We start from the raw sequence: 12,063 nt of genomic DNA, 5'->3' as shown, positions 1-12,063 counted from the left end.
CTTGAGGACTCTCAACATACAAATACAGAAGATAAAACTCAATTTAATTATTCCTTTTATGTGTTTAAATAGCCTGTTAGTTATAACACAAATCCTTACCTCTTCTTTCTTTATATCTTTTTCTTGGTGCTGAAAAAATTCTACCTTCAGGCTTCCTGATGATGGCTGCTCTGGAGGAGGTAGATAACTCTTTGTATTCACAGCATCAAAAAGTTTTTCCACAAATATCTGTGTCTCTAAAAATAAAACCAAAAACCATAGATTAAAAGACATTTGCTAAGATATTAATTCCCTGCTTCCACACATCATAGTCTACTATGATAAAACATGCCTTGACTTTTATAAATCTAAAAATTATACTAAAACCAACAGTTTTACAACCAGTGTGCCATGGCACAAGTTCCAAGGTAATAATGACTCATTCAATTTTCAGGGTGATAGGGACCAGAAAGGCCAGAGCCTCTGGGCCAGTCACTTCTATCCATGACTAGTCTTTTCCACTTAGCCCTACCCAGTATGCCAAATACAAATATCATCTAGACATAGGAAAAGTGCAAAAAGCAACAGCTATGTACTAACAAGGCTTAAGGGAGTTTTTTAAGCAGTACTGTCTTTAAACAAACAAGCATTCAGTCATTTTCTTAATCTTTCAACCTATGTGAGAAAAAATAACAGCATGCTTTTAAGAACAACCATTAAAGACATTAATAGAGGAGGCTTCCATTTTAAATAAGCTACAGATATAATCAGTAATAATATTTGTTCAACTTTGTTAAAATTAGGACCTCTTACTGAGTTCCTTTAATACTCTGTGGATAATCTTATTTTAAATAACTTACTAAAATAAAGTAGTATTTTGAAACCAAAGATCTTACCTTTCTGAAGAAATACATCTAGCTGATCAATACATAATGCCTTTAACTCTTTTTCACTTTTGTCTTTCTTTACCAAAGCCAGAACATATTTTGCTAGGGCAGATGGATCTGCATCACAGCTAAAGAAAAAAAGCAATGTTAAAGGAAATTTAGCCATAAACAACTGCATAATCTACACATTCCAGTTACACACTGACTTAGTTGGTATGATAAACAGTTATGTTAGTCAATAAAAGCAAAAAGCACCTAGGCATGGAGGGCACTAAAGAAATATAAGTTCTTTTTCTCACGTCAATATATCTGAATGCCATAAGTAGTCATTATTTCTTAAACGCTTATCACATAGTAAATTAATTTAAAGAGCAGAAAATTAAGTCTACAATTAGAACCAAATATAACAAATTTAGATTCTATGAAGGTGGCATCCAAAACAACAATAAAGAGGTTTATTATAAACAGCAATGAAAAATCTTGGCAGTTACATTTTTCAAAAAAATGAACTTGGATCCATAATTTAATCCATATATCATAATAAATACAATAATCAATAGACAAAATTAGACAAAAACATAACTTACTGTATAACCCTGGAGTAAGAAAGACACAAAATCCACACCACAAAAGAGTAATGTGACTATATTTTTTAAAAAACAAAAACTTCAGAATGAAGAGTCAACAAATGAAAAAACAGCTTAAAAAGTTTAACTCATAAAAAGGTAAATTCTCTTAACCCCCCGAGTTTCTATCAATCAAGACCAACATAGTAAGAGAAAAAAAAGAGAAGGGACATGGATACTAAACAGAAAAACAAATAAAAAGGGACTGCTAAATATGAATAAAAATTCCATCTCGCCCATAAGAGAAATGCAAACAACTTACTGAAATATCATTTTTTAGTTATTAGATTGGCAAATATGAAAGCCAAGACTAAGGGAACAAGCAGTTTTCATACATTAAGCTTGCATGAGTAAACGGATAGCCCATAGGGAGAGCATTCTACCAGTATCAAGGTCACAAATGCAATGTGACTCAGCAACTCTACTTCTATGAGTTTATTCTATGGATATACTTACATGTTCAAAATGACATGTGTACAAGTTATTGGCATATTGATTGTAAGATCAAAAATGTGCAAATATCCATTTACAGAGAACTGAAAAAATAAATTATATTAAATCTACACAAAGGAATGGCATGCAGCAAAAGGGCACAAAAAAAGTAATGAAGTTTTCATATTTTAGGTAAATCTTCCTATCAATGTATTACATGTAAAAAGCTAGGTAAAAAAAGGTTTGTATGTTATTTACCATTGTGTTGGGATAAAGGGAGAAATTATATATTTGGATTGGCTTATGTTTGCATAATCCATATAGAGAATAAACAACTAACAACTATGGTTATTTGTACGTAGGGAATGATAGTGGTAAGTGAGGAGGGCCAGGGTCAGGAGGGAAAAGTTTGGTTTTTTTTTAACTGTTACATAATAATTGTACATATTTATGGAGTACAGTGTGATATTTCAATACCTGTATACAATGTATAATGTTCAAATCAGGGTAATGAGCACATTTATCACCTAAAACATTTTTCACTTCTTTGTCTTGGGCTTTCTTCTAGCTATCTGGAAATACAGAATACATTATACTACAGTGCTAAGGAACTCCCCTTTTCTGGCTGAAATTTTGTGGCCGTTAACCAACCCCTGCCTACCTCCCTGACCCCCTAACTCTTCACAGCCTATAATAACCACTACTCTACTCTCTACATTTATGAGCTCAGTTCATTTAGTTTCCACATAGAGTGAGAACATAAAGTACTTATCTTTCTGTGTCTGGCTTATTTAACTTAGCATAGTATCAAAAAGGAAAGTGTTTGATGCCCGAACCATGTTTATTTAATTCAAAAAACCAAATGATTGTTTATAACTAAGCTAAAATTATTACCTACTTAATTAAGGATCATTTTACAAGTTAAGTTACAAAAACACTTACTGAACACCTTCTTTGTGTCATGAACTGAGATCGTAACTTTACTACACTGAGCTCTTATTTTACTGATGAAGAAACTGAGTTCGGAAGAAAATTAAGTGGATTGTCCAAAACTATACAGTAAGGAAGTACGAGACCCAATATTTAAAAGTAAACCTCAGGCTACAAAGTCCACACCCTTAACTTCTATACTAGATTGCCTCTTACAAAGAGGTGCCCAGAAACCAGATCTCCAATTTACAGATATAAACACCCAGAGTTATAGCCCCTAACTGCCTATCCACCTGATCACTTATTTTAAAAGTCTTCCATAATGCCTCCACCTTCCTATGTCTTTAGTGCTGCCCAAGACACAATACCTGTAGTTCACCTCTTCCTATACTCTCCCTTTACTAGCTTAGTCTTCAAAGAACATTATTTTAAGCAGCCTCTAAACAATTCTTCAACCACCTATGCCTCATTTTGCTTCCACCATCCTTTTATCTACTCAGTTCAGCAAAATTTCAACCTGCAATCAAACCCACCAGCTTAGATTTAATTGCATAGTTTGGTAGCAAAAAACAATAGCTTAATATCACACCAATAACATAAGGGAGGATAAGCAAATCAGATTTTCCAAAAATACTGATGGCATAAAAAGGTTTAGCAATAATAGCTTTTTAAAAAACATACAGGGCTAGGCATACATAATCCCAGCAATTTAGGGGGCCAAGGCAGGAGGATCACTTGAGGCCAGGAGTTTGAGACCAGCCTAGGCAACACCACAAGACCCCATCTCTACAAAAAATTTTTTAAAAAAATAAAATAAGCTGGGTGTGAGACAGAAGGATCTCTTAAGTCCAAGAATTAAAAGCTTCAGTGAGCCATGATTATACCACTATACTCCAGTCTGGGAAACAGAGGAGACTGTCTCTAAAATAAATAAGCAAATAAATAAATAAGGACAAAAATTAAAAAGGTATTAGGGAATCACAGTAGAGAGAGATGGCTACAGATGAGTAGTGGGGAAAAGGAAACTTAATAGTTCATTTGAAGAAAAATAGATACATACAAGTACATAATACATTTGACATGTTCATTTGTATTGCTCTTTATTATAACAACTGGTAGCAATTTTAACTAATAATAAACAGAAAGTCTACATGTTGTACCCAAAGTTGAAATGCTAGAATATTAACAAAATAACCTATACACATTAAAGATAGAAAATACTGCAAGATATATACTAAAACGTCTCAATTCCTATACATATCTAGAACATAATACATAATAGTTCTGATAGCAAGTCAATCAACAGACATTGCAAATCAACAGGCCTAACTCAAGTTTTTATTTTCTTTGTTAGTTTATAAAGGCCTAAGTGATACAGTGTTAGACTTAAGAATTACTCCATTAAGGAATTAGGACTCCTTTGGTAAGAATTAAAACTACTATTCTATTAAGGAACTAAGACTCCCGTTGTCTACATCATTGTGATTTTAAAGTGCATCCTCAAATTCTTCACACCTCCCTTCAAAAAGATACAGCGGCCAAGTGCAGTGGCTCACACCTGTAATCCCAGCACTTTGGGAGGCCAAGACAGAAGGACTGCTCAAGCTCAGGACCAGTCTAGGTAACATAGTGAGACCTCATCTCTACAAAATAACAGCACACAACTGGGTGTGATGGTGCTTGCCTGCAGTCCTAGTTACTCAGAAGGCTGAGGCAGAAGGATTATCTGGGCCCAGGAGATTGAGGCTGTGGTGAGCAGTGAGTATACCACTGCACTCCACCTTGGGTGACAGACTAAGGCTCTAACTCCAAAAAAATGTATAGCCTAATCCCCCATCCCTTGAGAGTACACTGAATTTAGCAACTTGCTTCTAACAAACAGAGTACAGCAGAAGTGATAGCATGTCTGACTTCTAAATCCAAGTCATAAAAGACACCGGGGCATCCTCCTTGTGCTCTCTCTTTCTAGTCACTAGTTCTAAAGAAACCAACTGCTATGACTCAAGGACACTTAAATGTGCCTTATGGAGAACACCATGTGGCAATGAAATGTGGGCTCTAGTCAATGTCTAAAAAAGGACTGAGGCCTCTTAACAAGAGCCACTAGTGAGTGAGCTTGGAAGCAGATTCTGCAGTCCCAGAACAACCTGAGAAACTATAGTCCTGACCAACAACTTGATCATAATCTTATGAGACACCGAGTCAGAAATACCTAGCTAACCTGTTTCCAGTTTTCTGACCCACTGAAACTGTAGTATTATAAATATCTGCTTAACTAAGTTAAGTTTCAGGATAATTTGTTGCTCAGTAATCATAAATCTACTTCCATTTATTCACAAAGACTTGAAGTGAGTTATAACCTAAACAACAGGAAAAATATCCATGTTAATGTATGTAAGAGATTTTTAAAGATCTTTACTTTTTCTTTCAAAAATTAATCTCAATATACTTATACTAACATTTTCCTTAAAATACAGACAAAAAAATTTATGATAAATACTTCTTGTGTGCTTTATTATATCCTGAGCATGGAAATACTAAGATCCATGATGAAAAAAGCATGAAGAACAAGGACAATAACCTTATTATATATCCAGAAATATATTAACATCTGGCAATCTGGTACTACTATATGGGACCATGAAACAGTATACATTCCTATTAAATAACCTGAATAAGCACAATCAAGTAGACATCAATCAAACTACACATCAAGCTAAACATACTTCAGTTTATTGGAAATCATTTTGATACATAATACTATTACTGTGTTTTATTGCAACCGCTGTGAATAAATTCAGAGTCTACATTGAGTCCAAATACTATAATTTGATTTAGCATTGGTTTGATTCTTACGGTAAATTTTCAATTTAATAATGACTTTTCTAACGACTTAACTGCCATTTTTAAATTATCTTATCTAAATACCAAATCTATTCCATTCTCACACAATCATTTTTATAGCAATTTTCTTTTTTTTATTTTAAAGATCACACCATTATTTTTTAAACAGGACACTTTAAAAATGAATTAAAATGTTAGCAGTTAAAAATTTGGAAGAAGATTTTTGTAATTTTTACTATGGTTTATAAACTAGTTTTATAAGCCAGCAAGATAGAAGTTCTGAACAGTATCTATTGCAGAAGTAAATCAAAAACCAGTAGCCACACAACCACAACAGCAAATAAACTACCATATGCAGAAATTCTAAATGCTTGAAACAGTCTGAAAGGTAGATTACTTTTTAAAATTTGTTACAGTTCAAGTTATACAGTAGAAGCAAAGTTGATAATGTCACATTTAATAGTGAAACAAAAGAAAGTGCATTCAGGAGGTAATCTCTTAAGTCCTGTAAGAAGTCATTTCATTTTTAGTTCATTATTTTTGAAAACAAAAAATAGGTATGTACTTGCAACTTACAGTTGGGTGAAAAACTTGAACCACAGAAATTTAGTAATGTACTAACTTTTTTTGTATCAGGAACAGAAAAATAAAAAATACGTGTTCTTTTCTATGTGTCTTAATTAAAAGTGCTAATGCTACATATATTATCTGAATATCCAGCCATGATGATCTGCTATGCAAAGTCAATTAAATAAAAAGTCAAATTACCTTATCAAAAAAATTCAGATACGAAAGCATTTTAAACCATTGTCTCCATGCCAAGCAAGATTGTTTATGAGGTACTTTACTATACCATTTGCCACTGCTGGGAGTGATTTGTGATTTGAATGAGATATATATGTTGTCAGAGCTAACCTTTATCCCCTTACTATAATGCTAGCATTCTGAAAATGTGTGAAAGAAATGGAGGACTGAACTCTTCTTACAGACTAGGGAGAGAGTTAAAAAAGAGAATCACATGTAAAATGTTTAAGGATTAAAAAATAATACTGAAAGACTGACAGACTTCCTACTTAAAAGCTAGCCCAAATTCTTACTGATTCTATGTACTCCTTAGCACTCCCAAAACCAAAAGCTCCCAGTAAGGTATGATTCTGACCACAGAGTACTTCAAATGCAATTACTCTTCTGTGGCAGGGGTAAACTCTACTGAAAAGGGAGGACAGAGAAAAATGCAAAAAAAAAAGAGAGAGAGAAAGAAAGAAAAGAAAAACAACAACTACAAAATAAGCGTGAGACCTGACTTACCAATAGCATTTGAGGAAAGAAGGCAGAAGGGAGCAACTTAAGTATTTTAGGAAATAGTAAGTTAAATAAGACAAAAGTATAAAATGGTTGGGCAAAAACATAAAGATGCAAAAAATGGAAAATTGAGAACTAGAGAGAAAACAGTGCTGCTCTGCTATGCAGTACAGAGTGCTAGTGCTTTCCATTCTAGGTGCCATTTTTATAAATAAAGCAACAAATTCAACCACATTCTTAGAAAATAACCAGGATGATGAATATATGTCATTATCAGAAAGTTTACTAAGGATTCTCAGCCTGGAAAAGTGAAATGTCAGAGAAAACTTGGTAAGTCTTCAAATAATTGAAGGGCTAACACAAGGAAGAAGTACTACATTTATTCAATATATCCTTCATGGGATATTAGAACCTGTAAGTGGAAGTAACCAAATAGATTTGGGCTTAAAATAGAGACAGACTTTTTAAATAAAAAATCAGATGACTCCGAAAGATAGAATAAACTGCCAGAAAAAGAGTTCTCCATCATTAGAATGGTTTCAAGCATAGGATAAATACTATTTGGCAGATAAACACTAGATAGTAAATCCCTTACAAGTTTGAATGACTCTAATCCTTAGGTTTAACTTTGTTCATGAAACATTGTGAAAATATATGAAATATAAGATAATATAATATTCTGTTCAATTACTGATCTACATGTGTTAGTAATAAAAAAACAATTTTAAAAAATTACAGGCCAGGTGTAGTGGCTCCCACCTGTAATCCCAGCACTTTGGGAAGCCAAGATAGGAAGACTACTTGAGGCTAGTAGTCCAGCCTGGGGCAACATAGTGAGACCCTTATCTCTACAAAAAAATAAAATAAAATTTAAAAATTACACTACAGTATAAATAAAATACACACTATAAAACCTCTGAGGCTGGGTGACTTTATCAATCTCATGCCTATAATCCTAAGCACTTTAGGAGGCCGAGGTGAGAGAATCACTTGAGTCCACAAGTTTGAGACCAGCCTGGGTCACACAGTAAGATCTCATATCACTACAAAAAATACAAAAATTAGCCAGGCATGGAGGCTTGCGCCTGTAGTCCCAGCTACTCAGGAGGCTGCAGTGAGCCGGAATCTCACCACAGCACTCCAGGCTGGGTGAAATTGTGAGACCCTGTCTCAAAAAAAAGGCTGGGCACAGTGGCTCGTGCCTATAATCCCAGCACTTTGGGAGGCCAAGGCAGACGAACTGCTTGAGCCTAGAAGTTCAAGACCAGCCTAGAAAACAGTGAAACCTCATTTCTATCACAAAAAAAAAAGCTGGCATGGTGGCGCACACCTGTAGTCCCAGTTACTAGGGAAGGAAGTGGAAGGATCACCTGAGCCCAGGAACAAGGCTACTTACTATTAGCTGTGATTGTCATGATCATGCCACTCAACTCCAGTCTGGGCAAGAGAGTGAGATTCTGACCCCCACCCCACTCCCTCCAAAAACTAAGCTCTGTGGCAGTGTACTGAGAGAAAGAAGCAGAAGGCCTGTATGTACAAATGAGCACTAGATCAAGGGCTCACATTTCTGTCAAAGAACCTTTCCTTTTCATCTTCATAAAGTTTGGTGAATAAGAAAATAATTTATTGATTATGTTGGGTTTGGTGATTATCTTCCAAATATCGCATTCGTTATTCAAAAAAATTTAATAAGTACCTATGCAGACATGTTCTAGATCCTGAAGATACATACAGTCCACGTCCCCACAGAATTTACATCGGGAGTGGGAGAAGACAGACAATATGCATATACATACATACTATGTGTATACAATATATCGCCATGTGAGTAAGTGCTCTGAAGAAAATATTCCATATAAAGGAACAAAGTGTAAAGGAGCTGAAAGGAAGAAAGGGAAGGAGAAAGAAAACGGGGAAGGGAGGGAATAAATATTAACTTAGTTAAGATCATCAGGAAATGACATTTAAACAGGGATCTGAATTTAGATCGGAACGGGAATATGGAATGCAAACATGCTTTGTAGCTATCTGGGGTGGGGGGAGAGGGGGAGGAAAAAACAAAAAACAGCCCAGGCCAAGGGAAGCCAACCCATCAGAAAGGTGGAAGCCTCACTGACACATTTGAGGAACAGAAGTCTAGTGAAATGGAGCAAAGTGAGCATTTATGAACACTGGGATTTCCAATCTTACCTTGTCAAGGATTTGAAATTAACTGCTTCAGTGAGTTGTAGCAAATTAAATATGCAGATCACTATGAAGTCATTCAAATTAATGAATTTAGAGACAAAAATAAAACTTCATCAATCTCTGAATATACTGTGTTAAGGATATAACTAATAAGAAAGCATGTTTATTTTCAAAATTGGTTCAGTGAGACAGTTTCAGTTTTATGTATACCCTTTAAAAACAGAGCTGAACATCTAAGAGGGTCACTCTCTTCCAACTGTCTGGGGGGAGGGAAATACATACACCAAATAAGTTAAAGAAGCCAAAATAATGCAGAAAATCAGATATTATAATAAAATCTCCTCCTAAAACTGCATTTTCTTAGTAACTATTTAAATAATATGAATCAAATCACCTCTAGAAATAAAGGTTGTAACTAATCCTCCCAACACACTCATCATATTAATATGTCTTAGTTTTTAGTTTTTAATTTAAATTTTTAAAAATATAGTAAGACAACAAAGAAAGTCATTTATGACACTACAATAAAATATTTCAAAAAGAAGTTTGCTTTGCTCAAGTTTGCTGGAGACTTAAGAAATACAGTGGAAGATAACTGATGGAATATAAAGCTTCCATTTTCAGTAATCTTGAAAAGGAGTTGGAGGTGGTAGTAGGAATTAAAAATTAAATTTAAATATGTTAAGTGAATAACTTTAGAACACGGATATGCACCCACGTCTGTTCCTTTGAAATTTTCACTTCAGATTCAAGAAAAATATCTAACTTGCATCAGTCATGATTCTATATTTTATACTTAGCATTACTTTTAAAAATCCAAATTTTATTGCAACAAACATAATACACTACTACATTTTACTTGCTGTAGTTTATTACATTTCTTCATGCAATTCAATATAAAAGCAAAGTAGATTATTTGTATATGGTGATTAGTTACAGCAAAAGCTACTCATTAAAAATTCTTATATACCCAGTTCATTCCACAAAATAAAACCACCACAGTATAAACACACCTAAACAGACCCATCCTTAAGCATCAATCTATCCCTGAATCACTGCAAAAATGTTTCACATTATATATAATTGTAACACTAAAAACTATTCAGCTAGTTCTTTCATTCCCCTATATCAAGAAATAGCAGTGGTTCTGTCTTACCTTTAGTTCTCAGGATCCCTCTATGCTTCAAAATTAGAGACAACTCCAACAAGCTTTTTATTTAAAAGGGTTGTGTCAATGTTTACCATATTAAGAACTAAAGTTGAGAAATTTTTGTTTAGTTTGAAATAATAATTCATTACAACTTAACAAAAAATCATATAAACATATATATATGTGCATGTAGGTATATTTGAGTATATCTGAAAGGAAGAATTTATTGCTGCAAATAAATGAGAAGTCCTAATGTGGGAAAGGCTTTAGGCATAGCTGAATCAAGGAGTTCTAATGATGTCACCAGGGCCCTCTCTTTTTAGTCTGCCTTCACTTCATTTTCAGGCAAGGCCCTCTACATGTGGCAACAACAATGGCCCCAAGCAGTTCAAGGCTTATATTATTCTCACAGCTAGTATAACCAGAAAAAGGAGCCTAGCCTTCTCTCCCCTAATATCCATAGTGGCTTCTGAAAATGACTCCTATTCCCCAGCTTAGGCCATATCCCCAGTACAGATCAGGGATGGGTAGAGCTATTTCCTGAAACCGCATACCGTATTTTTTTTAATGAAAAATAACTATATTTTCCAAGACAAAAATTCTGTGAGAATAACTATGTTTTACACTTTTCTGCAAATACCTTTATCTGGTTTCATAAAAGACAGATTATCATATCTGCTTTTACATTCTATCTGTTGTGATCTGTATACTATTTAGTTGAAGAAAATTTGGTCCCACACAGGTATATAGTTGGAAAAATGGGGACCTCACAGACACCATGAAAAGATCTCAGGAAATCTCAGGAGAATCACTGTTTTAGAAGTTATTTAGGGCCAGGAGCAGAGGCTCAAGCCTGTAATCCCAGTACTTTGGGAGGCCAAGGTGAGCAGACTGCCCGAGCCCACAGGTTTGAGAACAGCCTGGGCAACTTGGTGAGACCTCATCTCTACAATAAATCAAAAAATTAGCCAGGTGTGGTGGTGAGCACCTGTAGTTCCAGCTGCTCAGAGGGCTAAGGTGGAAAGATTGCCTGAGCCCAGTGGGTGAATGCTGGGGTGGCTGTGAGTATGCTACTGCACTCCAGCCTAGACAACAGAGTAAGACTCCAACTCAAATAAATAAATAAGTTATTTAGGAAACATCTGTAAGTATTTAATTCACATACAAGTCAATCTTCACACTCTCAACCAAAAGACCCTATAATAAGATCACAAACCAATATAAAAGTTTGTACTGTTCGGTGCAAAGAGCAGAAGCCCAAATGACAAATTCTGCAAGATAATCATAGTTACATCATGCCACAGCATTTCTCTTAAAAGAAAAATGGAACTACAATATGGCAGCCCATGACAAAACTCCACTTTTTAGGTATATGTTTTGGATTCCAATTCATAGTTGAGGAAGAACTGAGTTCTCTGAGAACAGGCTGGTTCCAGAGGCCACCCCTTCAATTACCCACATTCTACCTAATTACAGAATAGATCTCAGCTAATCATTCCCTTCTGTTACTAAAAGGCGAGAGCAGAAGGTAGTGAACATTTTCTTTCACAACCAAGAAGGCAAAATTATCCAAAATAAATAGCACTAAGGCTAGAAATACAAAGAAAAGTCTGAAACAGAACTATCATTCTGTCATATAAATTTGGCTGAGTCAATTAATATATATATATTATATATATATATTTCTTAAAGGTCTGGCTAATGTTGTGTAGCTACATATGACATG

The 12,063-nt window shown here is 34.7% G+C and overlaps 1 protein-coding gene across 7 annotated transcripts in view; it reads right to left on the bottom strand.

Annotated features, from left to right (window-relative positions):
- Window positions 1–12,063, bottom strand: part of RBM26 (RNA binding motif protein 26) — an 85,936-nt gene that overhangs the window by 59,223 nt on the left and 14,650 nt on the right. For all 7 annotated transcript variants that reach the window (XM_021712957.1, XM_008059186.2, XM_021712956.1 and 4 more), the window contains exons 2-3: window positions 876–994; window positions 100–236 (exon numbers count right to left, since the gene is read on the bottom strand). In XM_021712957.1, coding sequence (XP_021568632.1) covers window positions 100–236; window positions 876–994 — 256 coding nt within the window. The remainder of the gene's footprint in view (window positions 1–99; window positions 237–875; window positions 995–12,063) is intronic.

Source organism: Carlito syrichta, unplaced genomic scaffold, assembly GCF_000164805.1.
Source record: "Carlito syrichta isolate Samal-C Ts95f unplaced genomic scaffold, Tarsius_syrichta-2.0.1 Scaffold303785, whole genome shotgun sequence".
Taxonomy (NCBI): domain Eukaryota; kingdom Metazoa; phylum Chordata; class Mammalia; order Primates; family Tarsiidae; genus Carlito; species Carlito syrichta.
Note: the sequence above shows the minus strand (reverse complement) of the source record. Positions and strands in the feature narration are given on the sequence as shown.